The sequence below is a fragment of the Strix uralensis genome, chromosome 3 (assembly GCF_047716275.1).
Source record: "Strix uralensis isolate ZFMK-TIS-50842 chromosome 3, bStrUra1, whole genome shotgun sequence".
Classification (NCBI taxonomy): domain Eukaryota; kingdom Metazoa; phylum Chordata; class Aves; order Strigiformes; family Strigidae; genus Strix; species Strix uralensis.
In genome coordinates, this window is record NC_133974.1 from 124,927,984 (window position 1) to 124,955,639 (window position 27,656).

Here is a 27,656-nt window from a genome sequence, read left to right on the forward strand (position 1 = left end):
ATCCCTGAGGGTGTTTAAGAGTCGGGTCGACATAGCGCTGAGGGATATGGTGTAGTTGGGATCTGTCAGTGCTAGGTTAACGGTTGGACTAGATGATCTTCAAGCTCCTTTCCAACCTAGATGATTCTGTGATTAATTATTATTAATTACTATTAGTGTTTCCCTTCTTTGCTTAACCTGTTGTGAACTACATTTTGACGTCATATAAGAATGATACTTTGAAGTATTTAGCTGTGGTTTACCATGGTATTGCAGCTGAAAACGGGAATGAGGAAGTCAGTATCTGATAACCTCTTAACTTTTTTGAAACAACCAGCATCCATGAACTATACAGTAAATAGCTATACTAGACTCCTTGTGGATTTTGAGGCCATAATTTGTAAAAGCCAATCCATTTAGGGTCACATACACCCTCTTCCCATTGAAATTGATAGGTTTCAGGCTGAAGACTGTAAGTCAGGTAGACTGTAAGTTAACAACAGGGCTTTAATATCACCCTCAACCGGGGACCTGAAAAAAAGTAAACTGCTGTTTGTGAAAGCATTGGTTTTCGGTATGTGTAAATAGAAACTGTCTTACTAGTCAAAATAAAAGAGAGAATTCAGGTGTCAGAGACATCGACATGCAAGAAAAGCTAGGCTAAGGCTTCCTTATATCTCTTATAGACTGTTGTAGTTCCATACAGTGAGATTCACTTTTATTTTATGCATTTTATAAAGAAAATACTGCAACCTGTTGCTGTGCAGTACCAAAAATCATCTTATTTCTAAAACACAGAAAAAATATTATAAAGTATGAATACAGAAAGGACAGTAAAAAGAAGTTGTACTTTGGAGACCTTTTAATTTCTAAATTATACGTGAACATGTGATATACAAGATCTTGTGCTAACTGCTCCCAGCTTTTTGTCTTAGTGCATAAAAGAGCCTGTCCATCATGGTGGTTACAGGATGCTACATTTTTTCCCCTGTGCTTAAAGAGTTGATTTAACCTATTGGTTATGAAAACAGGAAGATGAAACCTTGAGGATTCTGCATGAATGGAAGGGTCTTTGTGACTTCCTGATAGTTACTTATTTTATATTTTTTCTTATTACTACTTTCTATAGAAGTACTTAGTTGTCCTATGTAACTGCGGGTTCCATAGTGCTGATTACTTTGAACTCACGCAGTAGGAAATGATTGCCCCAAAGAATTTCTGATTTTAACAACATGTTAAATTACTAACTTTAATCCCATGTTTTAAGTGTCTCTGTGTTTCTGTGCAGATTTGAGGCATGATTCGTAAGTCACTTTTATTCCTCTAAGTGGTACCTTTAAAATAATTTGTATAGTTTTCTTGGCAGTGATTGTTAGGCACAAAATCTGTGCATCTGGTTTTATCATGATCAACTTCAAAGAAGATAGAATAATTCAGGTTGGAAGGGACTTGTAGAGGTATCTAGTCCAGCTTCCCGCTTAAATGAGTCAGCCAGTTTGCTCTGGGCTTTATCCGACTGGGCCTTGAAAACCCCCAAGAATGGAGACTGTACAGCCTCTCTGGGCAACCCATCCCACCACTTGTTGATGACTGTTCCAACTTTTTTCTCACATTAGATCAGAACCTCTTTGGTTTCAGGCTATGTCCACTGCCTTTCGTTCTCCCACCTGGCACCATTGTCTTCTCAGCAATGTTGGCAGGCTGCTGCTAGGTCCTCCTGAAGCCATTTCTTCTCCAGGCTCAGCAAGTCTATTTCCCTCAGCCTCTCTTTGTAGGGCAAGTGCTCCACTCCCCAACCATTTCAGTGGCCCTCTGCTGAGCCTGCTCCAGTTTATCAACACCTTTACGCATACTGTGAGAACCAAGACTGGATGAAGTACCCTAGATGCAGTCCAACAACTCCAAGTAAATGGGGGTCATGACTGACTTCCCTCAGTCTACTGCTTGTGGTCCTGTTTTAATGCATCTCAGGATGCTTTTGCCTCCTTCGGCTGCCAGGGCATGATGCTGGCTCTCCTTGAGCTTGCTCTCCACCAAGGTACCCAGACTATTTTCAGCAGAGGTGCTCCCTAGCCAGGCAAGCCCCAGTCTGTCTTACTGTAAGGAGCCAAAAAAAATTTGATTAATCCCAATAAAACTATTGAAATGGTTTTAAAAGAGAAGAGGTAAGACTGCTGTTTCTTCAAAAATGACATCATGGACTTCAGAAATCTTGGGGTTTTTATGAAGCAAACGTAGAACATCCATTTCTCTGAATCTTTGCCTGCTGTTATCTTGTCATCAAACATGTATTCAATGTGAAAGGTACAGTTATGTGAAAGATATATATATGCAGTACAGTCAAATAAGAATTGAAATTGACCACTGATATGTAATTTTTCTGTCTTGTTAATGAATTCAGATATTTAGAAAAGGGATTTTAATTTCTGTAAGAGCTGAATGAATGTAGTGATAGGTGTCACGTGCAGCATATAGACAGTAGGTCTGACCAAGCATATTTTCACTTTAACCAGAGACAACCAGATAAGTGTTTACTAGCATTTCTGGGCTGGTTTAAACTTTTAAAAAGCAGTCATTAAATTGATTCTTAATGCAAGGCAGCACTGTTTTTACCCTTTAGAATTTTCTTAATAGAAAACTTTCCCTTCAGAAATTAATATACATGAGTGTATTCATTTTGTTCTTTCACTATATTCAAGATCAGATCTGAGATCAGAGACCTCCCTGAAGAAAAGAAAGCATAAAAATATTTAAAGGATTTCTAATAATGTGGTAGTATCAGATGTGGTATTAACAGGCTGCATTTTAATGCCTGGTTTGAAATTTGTTATTTAGGGATGAAGACATGCAAAGCCTGGCTAGTTTGATGAGTATGAAACAAGCTGATATTGGAAATCTAGATGATTTTGAGGAAGACAATGAAGAAGATGAAGAAAACAGAGTGAATCAAGAGGAAAAGGCTGCAAAAATTACAGGTTGGTTTTGCCACAGGGTTGGTAAGATATAGTTCCTTTGCTAATTGCCAGCTGTGTTCCGTGGATTTTATCCTTATGCTGTATTTGTATTTAACTTTTTAAAAATCCCAACCAAAACAAAATTTAGGATAGTTTGATATGGACCCAACCATAACTTAATAAAGTTTAATATTTGTGAATTTAACAGCACTGATCTGTGTGTGTGTGTGTCTCCTGTTTTTAGGAGAGAATGCACTAAGTAGGTGGCATTTTAGGGAAGCAAAGAACCAATGTGAACAGAGGAGTAAAAAGATGGAGGGAAAGTGTCAGTGAGCAAGAAGACAAAAGGATGAGCTGAAGTGAAATAACGAAGACAGTTTTTGAGAATAACTGTGAAATGAGTTGTGCCATGGGTAGGTGCTGAGGTTCTGCTTGATAACATGGTAATTCCAGGCAGCATACTTCTGCCTTTTGGTTGGGGGTGTCTCCTGGAAATGAAATCAGGAGGCTGTTAAAGGACTTTAACGGAATTTGATAGTAAGGTTGTTTGAGAGTGTATAACCACATTTGAATTGCTGATGAAAATGCTTAGTGTGTCCAGGATAGCTGAACTAAACGATGCAAGTCAGATCAGGATGTGATGATGTTAAATTGTTGGTAGAGGTTGTTATGTAGTACTGCTCCAAATGAGTTTTGTAGGAACTCTTAGTGTAAAAGAATCAGGAAAAGACAAATTAACTTCTGATGCCAGCCTTCAAGCCTGCCTGTACTCTTCAAAAATGTCTGTTGATATAAAGGGATCTTCTCTAAGGTGGTGAAGAGGATTGCAAGCAGAGAAGTGAATTGACAAATCTGCTCTTGAAAATCCAGAGGAACGTTGGTTTGGTGTTAGGAAACATTACTTTCATTGCTTCTTTTCAAGCTTTCGTTGCAATCAAAAGCTTCAGCCTGAAGCAGTTATTACTTAGTTATATTTAGTGTTGTGAAAGGATGCAAATATGTTTTCTCCATGCTTTACACATTCAATTAAATGTTTTGTACCCTGACCAAATCTCTACTTATGCTGCATGTGACTGGCACAGAGCAGATTGGGAAGTCCAGAGTTAAATATTTGAGAGACAGAGATAATGTATTCTTGGTCAGGGAGCAGAGATATACCAGTCTGGTCATACTGAAATCATTCTGCAAGTTCATCTTCTCCTTTCCTAGTGTAACCAGAACAATTTAGCTGCGGGTCAGAACACCAAACAAAACCTGACGTGTTCATCAGGCCAACCAATAATCACAGAGAAGAGAAGGGCACATAAAGGAAAGGCTATGTAAAATCTATATAAACTGTTGTGCAGAAATGTTTTATTAAAATATTTCTAGATACTGCACTGAGGACTGCTACGGAAAACCCATGTGCAGAAGGATAGTAGTTGAAAAACAGCAGATCTTGCTCCTCAACTTTACTGATTTTGCAGCATTCAGCATCTAAACAAGCCAACAGATGATTTCTGAACAAGCAGAAAGCTGATGTAGGTTAGACTAGTCTGTCCACTACCCTTTGGTTATGTAGTGAACATCCCTGGAGATAGATGGGGAAGGGTGAGCTGTCTGATGTGCAACACAAGTTCGTAGCTCAAGTTTAAAACATTAAGGCATTTCAGCTTTTCCCTCTGTTGTTGTAAAGGCCAAAATTACGTGTTCTAAGCAAACATTACAATACCTACTTGAAAGGCAGATGCAATAAATACTTCTGAATACTATCTCCTCATTGTTCAGCCTGTTCTGATAGTTTCCTAATGATACAAGATGGGAGGGTTGGGTTGGGTTTTTTGTAGATGCATCGTTAAGGGAACCTGAGGGGGAAAGGGTCAGCCTTGGACTTTTTCTTCTTGTGTTGGCTGCAACAGCTGAGTTGCGTCATTAGCCTAACTTCCCACATTAGACAAGGATAGAGATGAGAGGGATGTTGAAGGAGAATGAGTGCATGTAGTTTCCCAAGCAAATGGGAGAACATAAAACAGAGGGCAGCAAGTAAACATTAATAAATAAAATGTAAGGGATCTATTTCAACATGTGTTCAAGACTGATTTCACTGGCAGTTGGAGAGACTGCTGTAATAAATATAATGAATAGGAAAAACTAATAAAACACAAAGAGAAGAGCTGAGAAACTGAGGGAGAAAGAGGTAGGAATCATTGTAGAAAAATAGGAAGAAATATAGAAAGAAGGAAATAGAACAAAACTGATGTAGTGAAGTACTCTTTCTAAAATTTCTTTCAAAAAGTAATTGTGTTCACAGAATCCCATAAAGTTAATTGAGGAAGTTACATAACCCTTTTGAAAGCTTGCTGCTCCCAACATTTTCTCATCTGTTGCTGTGTTAGGGTGTTGGCAGCCAAGCGAACTGGAATGCCTTCACTGACTCAGAGTCCCCTCCGGCAAATCACTTTGCCTTGGTGCGCCTGTTTTCCCAACTGTAAAATGGGGATACTGGCTATAACTACTTCACAGGAACGATGGGAGTATTACGTGGTTAATGTTTGTAAGCTAACTTTGAATAAGTAAAGTGCAAGTAGTAAAGCAGAAGGGATTATTATCCTACTTCTGACTCCAAGTCTTCTCACAGAAATGTTGGGTGACTGGATGACTGAAGCTATGTCGTTCTCGAGCCACAGCTGCAAGAGGTGCTGCAAATCTTTATCACTGTCACTATTCCTTCTTGCAGTGTACAAAAGTTAAATTTTTTTTTTGTCGGGCCCAAAGTTACAGTTTTATAGATGAACGTATATATCCACTGCTAGGAGAGTAAGGGAGACCTACTGAATGGGGCTCTAGATGGTGCAGGTGAGTTAGGAAATGCTGCTTCTCCTCCTTGATCTGTTGCCTAACTTTGGGTAAGTGTGCCTCTGTTTCTTCAGCTATGAAATACGTGGCGCATTACTGATCTACCTCAAAAGCACTGTGGAATTTGGTGTGGTCAACATAGGAGCTGTTGCCGTACAACTGATCTTAAGATCAGACTGAAAAATGTTTTCCATTCGAAGCACTGCTTTAATTTAAAAACAAAATCTCCCTCCGTCTCAGGCTTTTCCCCTTTCCTTCCCAAAATGTCTTCTTTAATTTTTTCATGTGTAAAAGCTGTATCTCCACCTAACTGTTCTGTTTTGTGTGAAGTTGAAAATGGTGTTTGTAGCCATGAAATACCTTTCAAATATTTTGTTTCTACACTAATTTAAACCTCCCAGAATTATCTTGTCCTTAGTCTTCAACTGAAGACAAGGCATCCCAATGTACTTGAAGAAATGTGGCTCATAACTCACAAACTTAAGGTAGTAATGAAAGCATTGCTTTTCTTAAGGTTTTAATTGATACTTAGAGCCTCACGCTGAAGCTACTAGTTGCCTCCTGCCCATCTGCACAAGAGCATGGTGTCTGTCCTGGGGTGCCACATGGACTCAGCAACATGCCCATGTGCTACCTATTGCAGGAGTCTGAATCCCAGCCTATTTCAAGAGCGGGCTTCTGGAGAGCAGTATGTGTAACCCTTTCTTGCTATTTGCAAAACCATACATCTCATGTATACTTCTGATACGCTTACTCTTTTTTGTCAGTAGCACCAAGCTGCTTAAAAAAAAAAGAGCAAGAGAGAAGAATGGGGGGAAAAAAAAAAAACAAACCAGTGATTTATATGACATACTTGTAGAACAAGCTAATATACGTTTGTAGATAATGAGATTTATAAAAGATAATATAGGACATAAATCTCCAACCTACCATTTCCACACTTCAAAATATGACATAAACCATTTAATATTGTAATGAGAAACATTGTAGTGCATACAGGTGTTTAGGTTGGCAGATGGGACCAGGTGATTCAGACCACATCAAAGAATTCCCTCTTTTTAAAGCTCTGAACTTAATTTGTTATTTTCTGACAATAAAAACTGAATTGTAATTGTTTTGGGTTTTTTTCACATGCTGGCATAATAAATTGTAAATCATGTCAGCATCTCAGCCTGTTTTAAACTAGTAATACGTTTGTGCTAGTGTTTTATAAGGTCAATTCTGTTTTATTTGAGTACAGCAAGGTATTTTCCATTGTGTATCCTGAGTCTTAAAAATTCCCAGAAGATAGTATTATATTGTTCAGATCTCTAAGGTGTATATATGATTTTATACTGAGAAAGTTAAGAGTTTTGGGGCAGTTTTGCTCTTATTTTTTAGGACAATAGTTTTGTTTGTTGGAGCTAAAAATAAGGAAGTGAGGATGGTGAAATTAACTCTGTGTAGATAGATATAAATGTAATCCCATCTAAGCAGATTTTTGCTTTAAGGTCAAGAACAATTAGGAAGTGCAGTTAAGAGGAATGCTGCTGTGGCTTTGTCATTGTCAGCATAGACAGACATGCAGAATGGACATTGGCAGAATAGATCATTTCACTTGGTGATTTGCAGACCAGCATATTTTTGCGAAGCAGTTTAAATGTGGAAAATAAGTTTTTAATCATGTGACTGAAATATTGTCAGGTTCTGGACTCTGCTTTTGGCTTCAGGTTCTTTATGCTGTCTGGGAAGGCATGAAGTTAAGAGTTATGTCAGTGTATCAGCTGGTGAAGGTGTTGCCCAAGTGCCCCCTGCTAGGAAGTTCTGGGTGGCTGTGGACACCAACATGAGTTGGGACAGTCACAGTGCTACTCAGTTTTCACCTCATTCTGTTATCTTGCTCCTTGTGACTAGCTCATAGAATGAAGATTACCGTATGAGAGTCAGTGGCAAACATTTGCTTTCCCAAACAAAAGCCATATGAGAAAAAATCAAGTTCAAAACAGCAGTGAACTAAAAGTTATGAAGTAACTTCCTGTATACACAAGAAATTGAAGTTTAAAGGAAATCCAAGAATGATTGGCACAAGAAGTGTGCAGTAAAGGCATCTACGTAGCTTTAACTTCACTGGTGACACCAGAAAACATCATTTATTTCACTGGGAAAAAATGGGAGATGAAAAAACCTGTCAGAGAGGCAGTGATACTCAACAAGCAGGATCATCTCTTCTGCACAGGTTTCTCCTGCCTGTCAGCTGGAAGGATGAGGAAGGCTGTCCCCTCTCCACAGAAACCAGTGCTTGAAGTCTTCCAGAGATGACCCAGACTCAGTCTGCATTACTACAGAAACTGCATTTGTCAGATGCTGTGTATAGGACTACTTTAGGGAGGGATCAGAGAGGAATTTTTCCACCTTGGGGCAGAAGCCACTAAGACCTAGTTGGGTTTTGCTTCTTTCTTTCCTTCCAGGATTATGGAGGCATCAACGTCTTGCCTAGAATTAAACATTAATACATTTTAAAAATTACTAGTTCATGGCAATTCAGAGGTCTCCACTAGGGATAGAAGGTGAAATAGGATTTTACCAAACAGTGAGGTGTTACTTGCATAGCATTACAGTGGCAAAGGCACTGATATATACATCCAGTATGCATTCACCTAGCACAATACTGATCACAGCTTTCAGAACTATTATATAGATTCAACTTGCCATAGGTCAAAATTTAATGGTGACTGATTGTAAGTGTTAAATAATCAGAGTGTGTGTGTATAAATGAATAAAACATATGAAACGCATGTATTAGTGTTGTAGCCTTCAGAGTTTGGGAGGGAAGTAAATTGTTTTGGAGCTGTTTTGTGTTGATTGACAATGGGTTAAAATTCAGGTTTTCTTCACAAGCAGGAAAAGTCTTTAAATTATATCTAGTACATCTAAATTTTGAACTGATGTGTGTACTCATCCTCATAAAACTAATTACTGTTGCTGACACCAGGAATCCAGCAAGGTTTTGTTTATGTCAGTTAACTGGGTTTCTTCTTAAATTATCTCTGAAGCACCTACACAGGACTCGTTCTAAATGTATTCTTTTAATTAACTCTGTCTTCTCTTTTACCCTCTCTCCCTCACTCTCTTTCTTTCTAGTAACAGTGTTGGTTCCACTTCTGTTTCATTAAATGCCCTTGCCTTACATTTATCTTGACTGGCTTCTATTTACAGAAATTGTAAACCAGTTGAATGCTCTGAGCAGCTTAGATGAAGATCAAGATGACTGCATAAAGCGAGCAAATATGCCTTCAGCTAAATCAGCCAGTTCCTCTGAAGGTCTATGAGCTTTCCTTCTTTCTTTCTGTTTCTGATTGTCTGTATTTACTGTGACCTGTTACCTTTTGACTTCTGCTTGTATTCAGCTGTCAGTTTTATCTCTGTGCTTCCACCCAGCATGACTCTCAGTAATTTGTAGTGCATCCAACAGGTAACAACATGATAGAGAAAGAGCCTATCTCCTCTACAGCTCTGTTGTCATCTGATAATGAAGAAAGAAAAAAAAAAAGACCAAAGAAAAACCCAGACCCCAAGCCTAAAACATTAGTTGTGCAGTCAGTAATACTTGACCTCTCTAACATGACAAAATATCCCCTCTCTGATTTTATGTGCATGTTATATCCAAAAATAAAAATTTCCTGCTGATAGTTAACATGTATGTGAACAACCAAAAAGAAATTGCTGTATTTAACTTGTTAGATGTTCTGAAACATTTATTTAATGGAGATAATAGAAGGTTTTCTTAGTAGTCATTTCTGTTACATAATGTTCTGATCAGCGAATAGAAGTTTCATTCATTTCACTTTTTTTTCCTCCTTTGTTGGTGTACTTACTGAAGTGCACTGGCTTAGTTGTGCAGTTCGTGCCATACCCTGGTGCAGTGTTTTGAGGAACTGTTGATACAGAGTGTTTTTGAGCTTGAGTTAGATGAACAGTTTGTATCTATATTAAAACAATATTCCAACTTGTTTCTAGAGCTTATCAATAAGCTTAATTTTCTGGATGAAGAGGAGCAAGACCTGGCCAACTCTAGTACGAATCCTTTTGGTGATCCTGACACAGCAGAATTAAATCCATTTGGAGACCCTGATGTAGAAGGTAATAGATTTGTTTTACATAATTCATCACTAATTGCAGATGCTTAATTAAACTTTTTTTTTTTTGGTTGGGCTACAAATGAAAAATGTCATTTTGATTAAATACAATAATTGCATGCAGTACCGAGGTAACAATAGCAGTGATCCTGTTGCCACTGGAAAATGGATGTATCTGTTGAGTCACATCTTTATGTGTATTTGCCACTGGGGGCTGCCAGCTAAGAGTTGAACCAGAGACTTTTAGACCTATCAGGTGTGTTACTAGTAATCATGTGGTATAAATGAGTAACACATCATGTCAAGTGCCCCTGTTCCACGTGGATGCTGGTTTATATCAGAACTTCCTTCACTGCAATCTTCACTGCATCACAGCTATTCTTGGTTAGCACTAATCTTTATTATTATAATTTAATTGTATCCCTTCCATTCTTTTTTTTGCTCTTACGGCTTCCTCAGTAAGCCTTCTGGCAATCGCGCCTTGCACCACGTGGTAGGTGTTAATCCCCTTTCTAGACTGACATGCCCACTCTTGTTCTGTTTGACTAAGAAATACAACCCCTGTAAGTTTTTAATCTGATAAGACTTTGGCCATAAGGCCAGAAAGGAGCACCAAGACAGCAAGCATCTCTGCTGTCCTCCACTCCATGTCCAGATATACAGGCTTCCATCTGCAGCTATCAAAAAAATAAGGGTGCATGACTTTCTTAGTTTGCAGCTGCTTGAAATGCCAATCATAGTTAATTCCCAAGTTTGAAGCTGTACTCAACCTTTCCTGTTCAAAGCTCCAAGACTTTTCTTCCCACAGAAAATACCAAGGAGCATTTGCCACCTTTTACCAAACCCCAGGAGCCACTCTAATGGTGGTGGAGAACCACTACACTGAGCAGGAGCAGCCCAGGGTGCAGCCATGGGATTTCTAATGGCAGGTCTAATGAGGGTGCATTTCTGAGCTGCAGTTTCCACCTGTGATTACTCTCTTTCTCTGGACAAGCTGAATGTTTACTCACAACATGACTTTTCTGCCTTCGGAGTCCACAGAGGCCAGTGTGGGTGATGATCAAAGTCCTGTCATACTTTGACTGTGGTGTAGTCTCACAGTTTGTATTTCTCACAGGGACATTGCGCGATCTTCTGTATTTGGCCATAGAAGCCATAAAGCCACTATCCCAGGCCCCTTCTCCCTTTTATAAAGTTGTCGGATGTTTCTGGAGCTGCAGAAGCGAGTTGTTTTCAGCTTCGTAGATACCAATATATATGGATTAGGTTCTGGTGTCTGGATCTTTGGCTTCATTTCCTGTCTGTTCCTCAGCTGTGATTTCCCTTAGGATCACGGGAGGAGTCAGAGTAACCAGGGATATAAAACACCTATTCTCATCCATCTAGTTGTCCATATACAACTTGCTCTAAGACACTCAGCCTATATTCCTTTCTTCCTTCTCTGCTCTAGAAATAATTGCTCCCTTCTCCCTGGAGAAAGCTGTACAAGTCCCATCCTACCTAGACTGCTGTCTTCCAAACTCAGATTTTCTTTCCTTTCCAGAGAGAACCTGCTCTGGCAGAATGCAGCAGGTGTTCTGACCACAAAATATAGGGACTAAGAGTCAGTTCCTTCTCATCCCAGGGACAGGGAGATATAAACTGGTGTTTCTTAGTCCAGAGTAGCTTGACACCTCATGTCAAGTTCACTATGAGCAGCCTGCATCCAAGATGCTGGCCTGCTTATGTTCCCAAAAGACTCCCAATATATGTGGGGTATGTTTTTTCAGTCGTTTCTGGTGCCTTTGGTGGCATCTAGCCTTTACTGACATCATCGGTCACAGTCATGGACACCTCTCCGTTCCTCTGGATCTGTTCTTTGTAGTTGGACAGTCTCAGGGCTCAGGCTTTGGGTCCCCAAAGAAGTCCCATCTACACAGCTGTGGGCAGCAATGCTGAGTTGTTGGGTGTGTGTGTACCAAATATTCCTCCCACACGTTGTCGCCATCATGCAGCAGTCAACGTACAACAACATGACAGTGATTTTGATAAACAGGGTGTCACTAGATTCTTCCTATTGTGTCATAAGGTGTTTTTTATTTGGGAGGGATGGAGCTTCTGTCAGGTTCATGTGACAGCAGTATGTCTGTCTTCCTGGAGCACTGAACCAAGTGGAAGATCTGAGGCATTTCAGGCTATCAGACCAAGAGTGGGACATCTTGTGTGGCATTTTTAAAGCTTTTACTTTATAATTAGCAGCTCCCCAGGGATTCTTCTAGTCATCTCAGACACCTCTGAGAAGTGCTGGCTCTTCCACTCCAGAGCTGTCTTGTGCCTATAATGGGTACTGGTTGTATTCATCTTCCCTTGCTTGGCCTTCTTCACATGAGCCTTTCCTCCAGTTGTCTCCCTCCATGGAAAGTTGAGGGGGAAAAAATGGGGCTGAGACAAATTAGATCAGAGAGTTCTCATCTTCAGCAACAGCAACAGCAGGAATCTGCTATGTATGTCTATGGCTAAGTGGGTCAGTGTCTCTACATAGGGAGCACCTAGACCTTACTGTTTTGGGGAGATTTCCTTTGTTTTGGACTACAGTTTGAAGCTACACAATATTGCAGCTGTTTTCACCCTGTTGCCCTACCACAGAAGACTACCCTGTTTGTTTCCCATTTGGCTGCAGGTATATTCCCTCATGGTTTAGGACATTTCTTCTGCTTTGAGACGTCAGTAGAACTTTCATTGCTGCCATCTCTTTTTAGGAAGCTCTTAGAGATTATTCCCACTTGTTTGCTTTTGCATCCTTAAGTGAACGTGACCTTTTTGGTGGTCACTCCAGGAGCATGACAGAGGTTCAGGAGTTTAAGGCAGACTTTCTCCTACAGGCTTAAAGAGTCACATTACCTGTTTCACTTGTCTTGTGATCTACTTAAATCAAGAGATTAATCTTTTGTGCGTGCAGGGATGAAGTATTTTTCTTTAAGGCAAAATCTTGAATTTATAGTTTATGAAAGTTCAGAGTCTTCCCGTAGAATTTGTTACTTAATATCCCCAAGATGTGCAGAGCAGCCATCTGGAGCCTCCTTTCCTGAGTACCTCGCCATCAGACGCTAGGAGGCACGATGTGCCGTTTGGCAGAGATATTCCAGGGATATTCCTATCAAGCCTGTAACCTGTGTGCTTAATGAAAGAGTGCTTAGAGTCACCCAGGGTATGAATATGTATGTATTGACAGGAGAAAGGATTATTACTTGCCAGTAGATACTTGTTTCCTAGACAGACATTTCTTCTGTCTGTTCACAGACCAGCTACTTTCCAGCTTTCTTCCACATCTCCTAATCACCTAACCCTGGGAATGTGGGATGACGAGAAACTAAAGGTGTGACTGCTCCCTGGGTGCGGTGCGTGGCAGAGGGTCATCAGCAAGCTGTCTCTGGATGCTGCTGTGGTTTAAAAAGTCCTTAGTGTAAATGGTCTAATATGCGTAGTGGAGTGAATGTGCATATGAACAACTTGCCTCAAAAAAATCTTCAGCTGTTGGTTGACATGTCATATTGAGGCTTATTCCCTCTGTATCTAGTAGGTCAGCTAGACATTAGAAATCTGGAAAATCAAAACCAGTCTCTTTGAACAGTATATCTCTACAGTTTTATACTAGACAATAGGTAGATATGAGGACTGCCTTTTAGATTGTCTTTTAGTCATGTTACAACAAGCTCTAAAATCAGTTAATTTTTGTACAAAGTGTTTTACTTGAGGAAATCAACATATACAACAAATGCAAGTAGAAAACAACACACTTTCAGTGCTCCAGATATTTTTTTAATTAGGTGGGGAATGCAAATTTTTAAGTTGCATATGACCAGTACAAGTTTCCTCCAACACACCTGAGACATGAGGGTAACTACTTGCCGTCATTGCCTCCCCCTTTCAATTAAAACAGCGCTTACTTTTACCAATGTGTTTCTTTTACCTTGTGTGTAGAATTCTGAACTCCCTGCAGCATGTGTTACACTGCAAATGAAAACCATTCTACAATGCAGTACTAAACCCCCAAATCCTTCTAGGATATCCTAAGAAGAGCAGTACAAGAACCAGTGTAGAGGAAAACAATTACTGTGTCCCTTCTCCTTATTTTTCTTAATGGAATGTGATGTGTTGTTGGTGTGAGTATTAATAAAAGTAATAGAAAATCGTCAGTGGTTTATAAGGATGCCAGTCATTATGCTTTCTAGAAGTGCTGGGAAGTTACATTTTTATTCTGTGCTGTTTGTTACGCTGCTCACATCGCCATCATGACTGTGTGCCTGCCAGTAAATGGCATAACTGAATATCTTTCACATGTGGCTTGTTCTTTCATCCTTTGCCAAGGGGAAAGTAGTATGTGTAATGTTTTGGTGGGGTTTTTGTTTGGTTTTAAGGGATGTGTCACAATATGTTTGTGTTACAAAAGGCAAGTGGGTTGAAGGGCAGGGTGATTTTTGGAGATCCTCTGGGAACTAGAAGGTTGATTGTGCAGATAGGTAGTGCCAGAGTGATTACCATCACGAGCAGTCTTTCTCAGTGGAGTTAGGGCAAGTGATGTTTCCAGAATCTGGCACAAGAGCAGCTGGTGCTTCTGCTGTAGTAATACTTATACCTCTCCTCTTGTCACTCCTACCCCTGTGGCTTTATTACTTAACCGAGCAAAATTATTGTGGGTTTGACTCTTGGAGTGCCAAACTGCAAACATATTCTTTTTTTTTTTTCTTTTTCTTTCCCCCCTATATATTGGTGTAGAGAACTGTAATTAAAAAAAAATTAGTTCAAGTAGAGACTAGAATCCTGTGTATTCAGCTGTGATTAATGATTAGGGGGAAGCAGGGGAATCTGTGTTGACTCAGGGTAAAATCAGCTTGAAGACGGAAATAGGCCCCCCCAAAATGCACATCATTAGGTCCTTGAGAAAATGAGTGTCTTTGTTACAGAGAAGGTAACAGTGGCTGTGCCTTTAAGAACAGTGTTGTTGAGGCACTGTCCTAGCAATTTAATTTGTTGTAGAGATGCTCATGAAATGATGACCAACACTTGACATAAAAGCTAGTCCTAAAGAGTTTCAGAGACCCCATGAGAGACAGCCTGGTTGGCTTTGGGGGGGACCCTCGTCAGGACCCTTCCTCCTGTGGGAACACTGAAGGAAGCAGAGGGGGGAAAAAAAATAGTATCCTGAATCACAAGAACAGGGAGAATGAGCAGCCAGGTTCAGTGGATTTGAGTTGAGCCCCTACAAAATTCTACCTATAAAAGTGTCTTGAAAATGATATTTTTAGAAGCTCTTTTAATTTTAGTCTGTGTGTAAGACTTTGTGAAATCTTTTAATTAATAGTAAGCTAGAGGTCTCTGAGCACTGATCTGCAATGCTGCATGTGTAAGGCCAAACCTGTAGTTACTGTTGATCCAATGAACAAGAGAATTTTGTCCTAGTTAGGGTTACAGCCCTTGATCCATAGTGTTGAAATAGAAAGAATTGCAAAAATCATTTGCATTGCCCCTTAAAATTGATCAGATTTAAACAAGCATTTAACTCATCATTTCCAGGAGACACTTAAAAGCAAATTAAAAATAAAAGCTTACAGTATAGTTTTAAGATATAATTCCCCTGAATGCTTTTACCTTCAGGAAATATTACTAACATTCCTTCTAGTAATATTTGTTTGAATACTGCCTGTGAGTAATTGGCAAGTTTTGCTCAGATATGATAATGTGTATTTATCAACAGATTCATGTGCAGGTGCAGTGATCCATCATACAGAGTTGCAGAATGAGGGATTCATAGTTGTGCACCCTCTTCTTAAAATATTTTAAGATTTGAGCAAAATTTAAAGTAGCAAAAGTTTTGGTTAAAATGTCAGTAAGTTGCACAATTTGAACATCAGTCATTTTTCTGCATTTCATTAGGTTACTTCTGCTTTTTATATGAAAATATCATTGAGGGCAGGTCTTAAAAGTATTTCTCCTTGGCCTAGTTCATCAAGTCACTAAATGTATGGGTAACATTTGAGTAGTATTCTGACCACCATGAGTTTTAAGTCATGCAGTAAGGATGGGATTTGGCTCACCTGATTTTAGACATTAACAGTTTGAACATATACCTGTAAGATTTGACTGTAAAGGGGTGTAGCTCAGCTGCAGATACCCACACTGAGAACACCTCAGGGCAAGCAGGGCGAAACTTTTGCTTCCTATGACCACCTGCACTGGACACTAGAGTGATGTAAGGAAGCCAGTGTAGAACCTCATTTCTAGTTTTAGCTTAAAATAAATGAAAAAATACATTTAAAATTTTGGTCTCTGCTCTGATGTATTTCATCTGTAATACTGTCAAAGGGTTCTTGCTGATTTGATTATATTTGTGTTTTTAAGAATTTCTGCCTTGAATGATTTATTTTCCCATGCCAGTTTAACTGTAGATCTTCAGTATTTTATTGTGGCTTTCTCTGAAGCATCTTTCTTATAAGGATGCAGACTTATGTACAAATCACCACAGATAAAAGTGTGAGCTTAATATGCATCACCTACTATGCAGTAAATACCCTTTCTCCCAGGATAAGTGCCCAGTAGTTTATTCCCTTTTATTAAGGGATAAGCATGTTGTATTTACTCTGGGCTACGAGCAAACAGGTACACTACAGCTGACATACTACAAATACACACTCTGATTTATCGTGCAGTAGTTTGTCTGTGTGCCCATCTCCTAAGACACAGCTGAAATGTTGCTTTATGACATTCAGGTGATGCTTAACCAGTTTAAACAGTAACAGAACCTCCTTTTTAGGTTGAGCGAAGACTATTATTGGAACCCTGATTATTTGGATTTTTTATTGTTAGTCACAAGGATTTTGATTAATTAGTTCTTTTTAGAACATAATTTGGTAAAGACTGACCATTAAGCCTAATAACTTGTGATCTCACTTTACCTTTGTCTCATCCCACTTCAGTGTAGTGTCTGATTTACATTTCTTCTCAGTCTCCTTTTTAACTCCAGTTTTTGACTTGAAACAGTGATAGCTGTATTCTGAATTTGAAGTTAAATATAAGAACTTGTGAAATATATAAGACAGATGTAAGTACTGTATATGTTGCTTCTTTAATGCTATGTCAGAGCAGATTGCAGGGGGAATAAGAAACTGCAAACCTCATCTGGAATTAAATACATTTTTTAAATGTAATTTTCTGAATAATCACCATAGGGAAATCCCACAGGCACAAGCACTGTGTGTAGTTGTAGGTCTGTCTAGTTAAAACATGCAGTATTGTCTGGCAAAGTACAGTTTTATTTTGCTTCACCCAGGTGAGCTCACCCTCAGTCTCAGATGAATGATTTATCTCCTGAGGGTCCACAATGGGCTTAAGTCAGATTTTGATTATTTTTTTCCTGTCATTCCAGCCAGACCCATTTGGTTTCTACTTTCTGACCACAGAGCAAATAATGTATCACTTCAGAAACAGACCTTTGGAAATAGTATATGATAACATAGTCTTTGAGGTTCAGATGTGAAGAACCAAGAAGAGCAGCACTAGAAATGTGAGGTTCTTCCTAAAATGAAATCTTTCCAGTCCCTGGTAGTTCTCAGTTGTTCTGAGAAGGACTGAAGCCTTTCCCGCTCCAAGACTTTGGCCTGGTCTTAGTCCAATACATAGATAGGCAGAGCTGCTACCTGGTTCTGGAGACCATAGTCCTGTCCAACTAGGAGTGGCTCTTGTTCAAATTGAAGATTATAGTCGGTCACACTACGTGCAGTAGGGCTTTCTGTCACCTTGGGCTGTGCTAATGGCCGGAGACAAGGAGGACTGGAAGCTTACTAGCAGAATAGAGAACACTTACATTTTCTAGCCATTCAGCAGGATTAGCAGCTTCAGTACACTGTCCATCCAAGACCAAGCAAGTACAGCACTGTTTCTTCCACTGCCTCTTCCCTTCGTATAGTTGTGTGACTAGTGATTTTGTCTTCCCAAGTATTTAGTGACAAACACACTTGGAACTCCATCTTTTTCAGAGTCTCGCTACAAATAATATTTAAAGTTTTTCTTTTAAAGCTAAAAGGTATGTTTTGTTTAATTTAGTAGCTATACATCTGAGAAAGAAACAATTTTGTTAAAAATAATGTGGGAGTGGTTACTGAAGATCAAGTTTTGATAACACTACATTGAAGTTCCTGTTTGCATAGATTTTGAAAGTACATCATATCCAGTATTGAACTGAGCTTCTGATTATTGGATGCTGCAGGAAGAGTGAGATTAACATTACTAAGTGTCTTTGTAAGAAATGTTGTATTGCTGTATGGGGATTTGTGGTATTCAATATCCAGCAACCATTGACTTTTGTGTAGTGTTCTTTCTGTAGTGCCTGTTACTCTAAAGAATTGCATGCAGCTCCAGGCTGCTAATAACTTTTTGTTGTACAGCCCAGATAATAAATGAGTAATTTTAAATCTTTAGGGTTAATTTAAATTCATTTTTACTGTAAGACTATGTATTGTTACCAGGAGCAGTTAGCAGTGAAAATATGTATGTTTTGAAATGTAATTACTGGTCATAACTAATAAGTGATTTTTAGTTCAGTCATTTTAAGCAATGAAAAGACCGCCTACTTACTATCACCATTTTTAGTATCCAGCAGAAGTAATTTTATTATAAAATACAGGATATCTTTTTTCTTTTTAAAAGCTCAAATAAATAATTAAGAACATTTTGTTAGGATACAAACTGGCTAATAGCTTGGGAAAATGTTTTAAAACCTGTTGCAATACCATTTGTATGACAAATAAGAAAGCTAATAACTAATTAGGTTGAAAGAGCTTTAGTAAGTGAGAAAATGAAACCTATTCAATACACTCCAGATGAAATGTCCTTTTGAAAGACCTATTTTTGAATAAACAAGGTTACTCTGTAAATAAATAAAGCATAAAAATTCATCTAAGGCTAGGACTTTGTGTTTTGAGAGTTAAGAAGCAGACCTTTTCATAAGCCTTCAAAATGTAAAGATCTGATAAAATGTTTTCAAATTTTTTCTATGTTAAATCTGTTTAATGATTTTTTGTTATTTGGTAGAACCGGACACTGAAATAGCTTCATCTTCAAAGCCAGAAGAAAGTTTCTATGCTGACAATTACAATCCCTTCAAGGATGAAGATGCCCCAGAATACTTGAACCCGTTTGATGAGCCAGATCCTGAGCCTGAAACATTTGTAACTGTAAGAGATTCTCCTCCACAACCTGCAAAAAGGAAAAACGTCAGACCAGTGGATATGAGCAAATACCTCTATGCAGATACCTCTAAAGCTGAAGAGGACGAGCTAGATGAGTAAGTATGATTCTTCATCTTTCAGCAGCTTTGGAAGTATTAGTGGGATCCCTGGCTTAATCTTGAGGTGTATTGGGTTCAACCATGGTGATCCTTAATCACCCACCCCCTTAGGACAGAGTGATCCTTAGGCAACTCAGCAGCAGGAAATACCATACCCCCAAGTCATGCTATTCAGCTGAATGTGACCGGTTAGGAGACTTTTCTTTGCCTCATTGATAGCAAATTACTTGATAGGGAACAAGTCTGGATACGTTTTTGGTACTTCATGCCCTGACAATTGCAAATGAGCCAAAAATTAAGGTCCTTTTGCCATTATTTTTACTACATAAACCAATAATTTTTGTTAATGATAATGAAGAATGTGTTTTACACTGGTGCAGAATGTAAAAAGGAGGAGTGTTTTACAGTCTGCATAGCACATTTTTGAGAGTCTCATAAAACTGAATCTCCATATGGGAAAAATAACACCTTACGCACTTTTTTAGGTTGTTTCTTTTACCATAACCACACATAAAACTTTTATAAAGTCACACTGACTGTGTTGTATTACAGTGTAGAAACCTAACAAGGAGTGAGAGCTTTTTGCAATAGCTGTGCAGCTTGGGAGGTTTGAAGCTATATACTTACTCCTTGTTTGTGGTCATTAGTCACCAACCACACCACTCATGAAACAGTTTACGGTGATTTCATACGAGCAATTTTACAGACAACAATGGTAATTAACATTTAGTTTTACATTATTTATTGAGATTTATCGTAGCATGACATTTGCATTGCTTTCATATTTAATATTAATACAGGTGTCATATCATCATCTTTATGCTTCTCTTTTTATAGCTGTGTTCTAGGAAATTGAAGAATTCCCCTGTGCTCTAATAGAAATGTATAAAGGACCCTGCAGGGTTTTTTCCTTTTAAAGCTCTGTGGCCATTTATTGTTGTTTGCTCTGTGGAAAAAAAAAAAAGGGGGCACTGGGGGAATGATGTTTCTGCCAGCTCCATTCATCAGGGCACTGCCTGAACAAACAGCACTGGCTGCTGTGTCTTCAGAGCACAGTGTAATCACACTGTTGACGGTCACACCAGGCATCCCTGATCATTCACTGATCACCAGAATCCGCAGGGAGGAAAAATATGCATACTTTACACCTCCAAAGATATGGGTATAGAGGACAGCAAAGACTGAGGAGAAGAGCAGAAAGAGCAAAAGCTACATGGATGGGCAAGTGAAGAATTTTCTCTGTTTTATATTTATACTCACATTTCCACCCTAAGCAAATCTGTGCCAAATGGGCTTGTGGCAGTGTTATAACAGGCAGCCTTGCTTTTTCTGTGTACTGGACTGTCGATTTCTCTAGCCCTTTGTTTACAACAGCCGCCTTCTTATTTTAATGACCCCATCTGTGTTATTCCTTTTTTTTTTCCAAGGATAAAAGTAAACTCCTCAGGTGGATTCTACTTGAAGATAAGTCTGATCTGTGTTTTCATTATAAAAGCAATGTCCCATGAAAAGATGGAAGGATAAGGAGTCAAAAAGCACTGTAAAATGTTTTTTTACATCTTTTACATAAGTTTCTTATGTTGTGACCCCCAAAGTAGCTTCCTCTCCACATTTTCCTCTCAGGTTACAGGAGCACCATGTCATTGAAAAAGACGCAGAGACCATTTGTTAAATCTATTGGGTAGAAGTGTGACAAGAAGAACCTTTGAATCTTTATACTGAAATGCTCTGGAGGAATAAGTGTAATAATAAAACTCCAGTCTGGGAACACAGGACTCATGATACTAACCCACACCTACAAGCACTGTTATGCCTCAAGTCATTAATTTTCAAATTTTTCAGTAGAAAGTTTCTTCTAAGATATGGTGTGGTGAGCACCAAAGGAAAGATTTTCATAGGCAGTGCCAGTTGGTAGGTTTTGTGTGCCCTAAATCATGAGGGTTTATGTCCAGATGTGTATTTGTGTATTGTTTCTTATCTAATGTGAATATTGATGCTTTTATTGTCTATGTAACTGGCTAATCTTCTTCCAAATTCTATTAAAGTCTAGGCTTCAGTGTCAATTTGTGGCAGAGTTCCACAAAAACCCAAGTTCTTACATGAAATGTGTTTCCTTTTATTGAGTGTAAATAAATTACCTTTCCAATTCCATACACTATCTCTTCTGCTGACTTATCAAAACAACAATTAGTACTATTGGATTTATCTGCCATAAACAGTTGCTGTGTTGTATATCTCTAGCATGTTCGCCATTACTTGTCACTTGTCTCAGTTAAATGGTGCTAACTTTTTCAATCTCTCTTCATACAGAAGTCTCTTCATCTCTCTAATCATTTTCACCGCACGTCTCTGGACCCTGTTAATTCTTCTGCTATGTATCTATTTTAAGATGTGTTGACTTGGCCCGAGCAGTGTATTCAAGACAAGGCTGAACAACTGAGTCATATCACGGCATTAGAAAACTTTGCATATTATTTTCAACCTCTCTCCTAACATCTTGTCTTTTGATATTATTTTTTTTTGTTTTGTTTTGGGTGGTTTTTAACCATTTTTGACAACCACTGGTCTAGTGCTTTCCCCAGGAGTGGTTTTGAACCTATAGATAGAAGGCATGAGAAGTAGGAGGCTCCTGAAAGACATCTACTGTCGCTCAGGAAATACAATGTATTTTTATCCCTGCATCTTAAACGTATCATTGGAGTTCACTTAATGCACCACTTGGCATTTTCCTCTTGTATTTTGTGTGAAACGCTACAATGTGTGGCGGGAACACGGACACATCAGTTAGCATCAGGACCCTTGTCCCACTCTACTCTGGCAGATCCCTAGTTCTGATTCTGGACTCAGAGCTTACACAAAGTGCCCCAAGAGCTGAACTCTGACTCCAGTTTTGTAACAGACTCTTGTTGTAATCTTGGAAAAGGTACTTACCCTCACTGCGCCTCTGTGAAGGATTTACCTTGGGTAATTGGCTTAATTGAAACGTATTTCACTAATGGTTGTGAAGATAAGATTTCACAACACACATAAGCAAAGCATAGTCACAAGCATAAGCGTAATGAGGTGTTGCATGTTACATAGGGACTTAGATGATCCAGTACATATATTCTGCTGTAAAACTATGCTCTCAAAACATACTTCCTCTGGCTAAATTCTCATACTTAGCTAGAGATAAGGAACGCATTTTCCTTTTGTTAGTGGTGCATTTGAATGTTAGTGTGAAATTCTGCTTTTGCCCTTTTGAACTTTATACATTAAAATCAAAATGGTAGGTGGCTACTTGTTAATGAAGGACAGCACAACTTGCTAAGTTAAGTTTAATTATTTGAAAACAGCATAACTCACAACTACTTAAAGTATAATGCTTTCAACCTTAGTACTTCTGACTGGTAATATTGCCTGATCTTTTAACCCTACCACACTGACAGCTTTGTTTTTCCTTCTCAATAAAAAGTTTTGGGTTTTTTTCAGTTAACCCATAATGCTGATCAACATAATTTTTAAATTGGTCAGAATAAAACTTACTTTCAGATATTATTTGGCTCTGTGGCTTCTTATCTCATTAATCGTTGCATGGCTTAGAATAATGTTGTCTAATTGGAAAGACTATTGAATTGCCATCTATTGAAGCGGCCTGTTGCACAAGAAGCCACAAGCCACCATGCTGCCAGAGCCAGCATAATGCCAGGTAGTTTGTCAGGTTTGGTTTTTTAAAATTTTGTGGTGGGCAGTCTAGTGCCTCTTTAGGCAAATCGTATTGTGTGGATCAATCAAATAACTTCACAGAAGTAAAAGGTACGGGAGCTAACCTCAGAGAAAAGTGCTTTAATGTTTTTCAGCTAAGGCTTTTTTCAGCCAGACTTTTCCCATGCTGTTTCTTGTATAGCCATGTGGAAGCTGTTGGACCAAACTCTACTACATATGCTACGCCCATGACTTCAAAATTTGTTAGCCTCTTGGGGCAAGAGCTGTTTTGTTTGTGGGTTTTTTTCTGTATTAAACTTAGTTTTTCAAAAATCTTTCTCAATATTTGTAAGATCAATTAAAGGCAGTGCAGAGGGGAAGGTGGAAAAGAGTGTGTGTGTGTTCTGCCCATACTATGACCAAAATGTGAGGGTTTAGTCTGGCTTTCAAGCAAGTTCTTCTCTAGGAAAAAAGGGCAGTCGCTTGTTTCCTTACAGCACTTCCTTCTGGTGCATGCATAGGGTACAGTTCTTCAAGATTACACATGCAGCACAGACAATACTGGATCATAAAAATTCAAAAGGTGGTTCTTCCAAACTTTTTTATTCTCATTGATAAGGTGTTGGGGTTTTTTCTCGCACCAAATTCATTTTAACACCTTACAAACACAGCTCTCTAATTCCAAGTACACAGAGGTAAATTACTTTCCTGCCAAACATGCTGTGCCTGTTGGCTGTTCAGAAGGCTAACTTGCTGAACTAAAGAAAACCTTGTGCTCTCCTGTAGAATGCATTGTTCTTCAGCCTTTATCTCTTTTATCTTCATTTTCACCTCCCTTTGAACTTTCCAGTGTCTGAAGACAGCTGAGCTGGCCTGTCAGCTAAATTAGAGTTACTGACAGCTAGGTACATTCTCCACTCCAGCCTGAATACCCTCCTTTTTCTACTGCCTCCCATGGAAAACACCCATCCGTTTCTATTTAACTCGTTATTTTGATGTTGCTTTTAGTTTTGATTGCACTGGTGGCTTTGTGCTTGATGGGCAGCAACATGGGAACACCTGAAAGTTGCCTTCAGTCAGCAGATGAGTTATTTTAGTGTTAGTTTTTCCTTTCACTTCAGTATCTGGATTTAGATCTCTTTCTCTATAACAAGCAGTGGCAGATTCTCAGACAGGTCTGGAGCTTTTATGCCCGGTCTTCGCTTACGTGCTTCAGTAAACTGTCTATTAGAAGTAGAGTTATTTTATGTGGTGTGGATTATTAATTACTTGCTTTTTCTCAGTGAAAAAAGGATGATGGTAAACTGCATTAAAATAAATTCTAAAACCAGTCCATGAGACTGAAAGACATATTTTCATGCTAAAAGTACACAAAACTGAGAGAAATTCGGTGTTGTGTGGAAGGAAACTGGATGAATAGTTGGTTTTCGCTTGTGTCTAAATTTTGCTGTGTTAGTTCTTTAAAAACTCTTATCCTGAGAGGAAATTTGTAGATGGATCTAGCTAGGTAGACCCTTGTCTAATGCTATATGCGTTATTATTTCCATCTAGAGTTGAATTCAAGGGACTGAGGTTATTTGTCATGATTGGTTAGGCTTTATACAACTCTATGCAAATAGATCTTTGGGAATTGCAGTGTCTTTGTTACATAAACGTAGTTTGAGATATATGATAAATATATCTTGCAGGGGAAGTATGGACTGGAAAGGAATTAATTCATATCCATTTCATAATTAACCGTCCAATTTTTGGACTGCAAAATATGAAAAGCGAAGATTATAAATGAAATAATTTAGTGCAAAGAAGGTTCCCATAAAGTATCTTTAGCAGGATACAAAATAGCTGGCTCTTCTGAGTAGTAAATATCATTCAAGAATACATCAAATGATGGCATTTGGTGTATCAAACTAAGAGATAAAATTTGGAAATGCTGTGGAAATATTTACTTAGAGTGGAACAAATGTGGTGTTGGAACATGAATGCCAGTGTTAAGTAGAATAATTCTTCGGACTGCATCCACTTGGTGGAAGATGTTTAGTGTGTTACTTAAACGAGGTTTAGTTATAAAAAGCACTTTCAAAATAGACAGATGGTGGCTACTGGTATCTGTAGAGAGGTATACACAAGTCAGCTGTGGTTTTCTTACACTATTCTCTTATCCAAAGAGTGTTCTTGAAATGGTGTGGGTGCCTCTGTGCTGCAGCATTGAAAATACACTTGATGTGGATTGTGTACCTACGGAGGCCAAAATTTTCAGACTTGGACAGCCAAGAGTGAGGCCTCTAAAGTGGATTGAAGCATGCATGTAAAAGTGGCCTGATTCTTAACTCTGTTCTGAAGAAGCATTCTTAATTCTGTTCATTAGAATATTAAACAGCCAGCAACTTCACTCAGATTTGTTGGTATACAGCTTGTCTGTAGATCAGATCACTCTTTGATACATAGCTAAGTATAACTGAAGAATTAGCTTTACGCAATTGGTAAAACTTCTGTTATTTACAGAACTCTATAAAATTTATGGAAATTCTCACCTAATGCAGTTTTAACTGTTGTAACTCACTTTTCAATCATATGAAAAAGTAGTATCTAAAAATATGTAAAGGCAAAACATATTCTTACATGGGATAATAAAAGCATTTTAGTCACTGGTTTCTCTAAACAGATCTTACTTTCAGTTTTAATTCCAAGGAGATAGCAAAGAAATATGTTTCCCTTCTTTTAATTAGATCAAATCCGTTTTATGAACCAAAATCAAGGTCTGCTTTAATTAAAGTTGCTCCACTGCAAGAACCAGAAAAGAAGATGAAAAGAAAGGCTCCTGAACCACCAAACCTCTTGCCAAAGACAGAGACAGGCATGAGTGAGAACATGTCAGCTATTCCTGCATCGAGGGAGCTTTCTTCTTCTCCTAAGGTAGGTTTTTCATACCAAAATTTCATCTTTGTTATTAGCAGTACCTTTATGTGTATTGTAGACATCCTATTTATTTCTGCAGGCCATCTTAAAAGCTTTGCTTATACTTAATAAGGTGTTGGCTCATCTCTATTCATTTGCTGGTTCATAGGGAGAGAGCAGCAGTAGGAGCTTGTATTTTTTCTTTAAGGATTTAATGACAACAGTAACAGCAACTGCAGTTTCAAAGAAAAGAGTCTTCTAGTAACAAATGTTACAGGACAGCTGGATATGCCATCGAGAAGGAAGAAAATCATGTCGAACAATACTTTGTCTTGATCTATTGTAATGCCGCTAAGCCTTGCCCTGTTGAAGAGTCTGTCTCCACATTTCTGTCATAAATCTGGGTTTTAAGCGCTTAGTACTGGCTACTGTTTATTTGTATTGGGATTTATGTGTGTCCAATTCCATAGGTATGTTGAAGTAATTTTTTAAAAAATACAGCCTAGTTTAAATCAGATTAACTGTTTATTAGGCACATCCAGACTACGCATACTTACATATGCACAAACATCCGTGTTTGTCAAGGGAAAATATGAGTTAACTTCTGTTGCATTCAGCCGTTAGCACCACTTGGGCTTTTTTAAACAAAATAAGCATTTAATAGTACATGTTAATGGGCCCTTCTTAAAAATGAATTTAATACATGCTGAATGCTTGTTTTGAAGGGTAGGAAGATGAAGACAGAAGGCTTCCCTTCCAGCATATCTTGTCCAATTTATGAGTATTATCATCTGTTTTGCCTTGTATTGGAGCTGCTGTACTTTAAATTAAGAATTGAATGAAACTACTTGTCATAGCTATCATTTCATTGCTTAATCGCTCAGCCAGATTGCTGACATGTCCTTGTCCACTCAGGCTCTGATCTTGCTGTCATTTTATCACTCAGTCAGGGTAAAGAGTAAGAGACCAGAAATCTAATCTGTGTCTGCTCACAGCAAAACAAAACAGCATAGTAAGGCCACAAGCACAATTCACTCTTAATATGCGAAACCACTACCAGGGAAATATGAAAATCAAAGCATAGCAGTTTTATAATGCTCTGACATGGGGTTTGATCGTGTCCACTGGAGTTTCTGTATGAAAAATATTGCACATTATTTGACTTCTGGTCTGGCCCTCGGGTCAAAGCAAAGTGTCCAAAGTAAAGCATTCTGGTACTACCAGGCAGAGAAGAGACATCTGTGGAGGAGATTTTATCAGGTTGCTTGATGGAGGTTGTGCCCTCTTTGCTCATTGTTTGAGAGGCTTTTTTACAGGTCTGCGTCCAAGGAAATAATGTCTCTGCTTTATTTCGTGTCTTTGTTGTGCTGAAATAACTTAAGTTTTAGGTTGTCTGAAAGCTGGAATTGATTAAGAAAAAATAGAGGATTGAACTCGGAGGACTGTGCTGCTATGAATGCAGTCAGGTAGTTCCTGCTCTTATTCAGGGTGTTTCTTTTTGAATATTTTGGTGCCTGCCTGATTGCAGCTCACCTCACTGCCACTGATGCTGAGGCACAGCTGAAACCAGCAAAGGTCCAAGTACTGAGGTTTTGGTATTCATTATGGCCGTGGGGGAAAATAGAGCTCTATGCCGACCTTTTCTGGTACAGAAGGCTTTAATTTTTTTACAGGATTTTGGAGGATACAAGACCATTATGGAAGGCTCCAAAGCAAATGCAGAGTCCTGGTTTGTTATATTACATGTAGAGTGGAAAGTTTCACTGATTGGTTGTGTTAAAATATTGTATGGTCCCTTGCAATTCAGGAAGCTTTCTGTAAGCACAGTCTTTTTTCTGTGCTTGAATTGTTTTGCTCTAAGATGATCTAATA

The 27,656-nt window shown here is 38.6% G+C and overlaps 1 protein-coding gene across 7 annotated transcripts in view; it reads left to right on the plus strand.

The window, feature by feature from the left end:
* The window catches only part of EHBP1 (EH domain binding protein 1), a 228,255-nt gene that overhangs the window by 89,229 nt on the left and 111,370 nt on the right, over positions 1–27,656 (plus strand). For 4 of the 7 annotated variants that reach the window (XM_074864301.1, XM_074864302.1, XM_074864305.1 and 1 more), the window contains exons 7-11: positions 2,815–2,954; positions 8,964–9,068; positions 9,765–9,887; positions 18,950–19,202; positions 25,616–25,802. In XM_074864301.1, coding sequence (XP_074720402.1) covers positions 2,815–2,954; positions 8,964–9,068; positions 9,765–9,887; positions 18,950–19,202; positions 25,616–25,802 — 808 coding nt within the window. The remainder of the gene's footprint in view (positions 1–2,814; positions 2,955–8,963; positions 9,069–9,764; positions 9,888–18,949; positions 19,203–25,615; positions 25,803–27,656) is intronic. The other 3 variants (XM_074864303.1, XM_074864304.1, XM_074864307.1) reach the window with 1 other exon arrangement.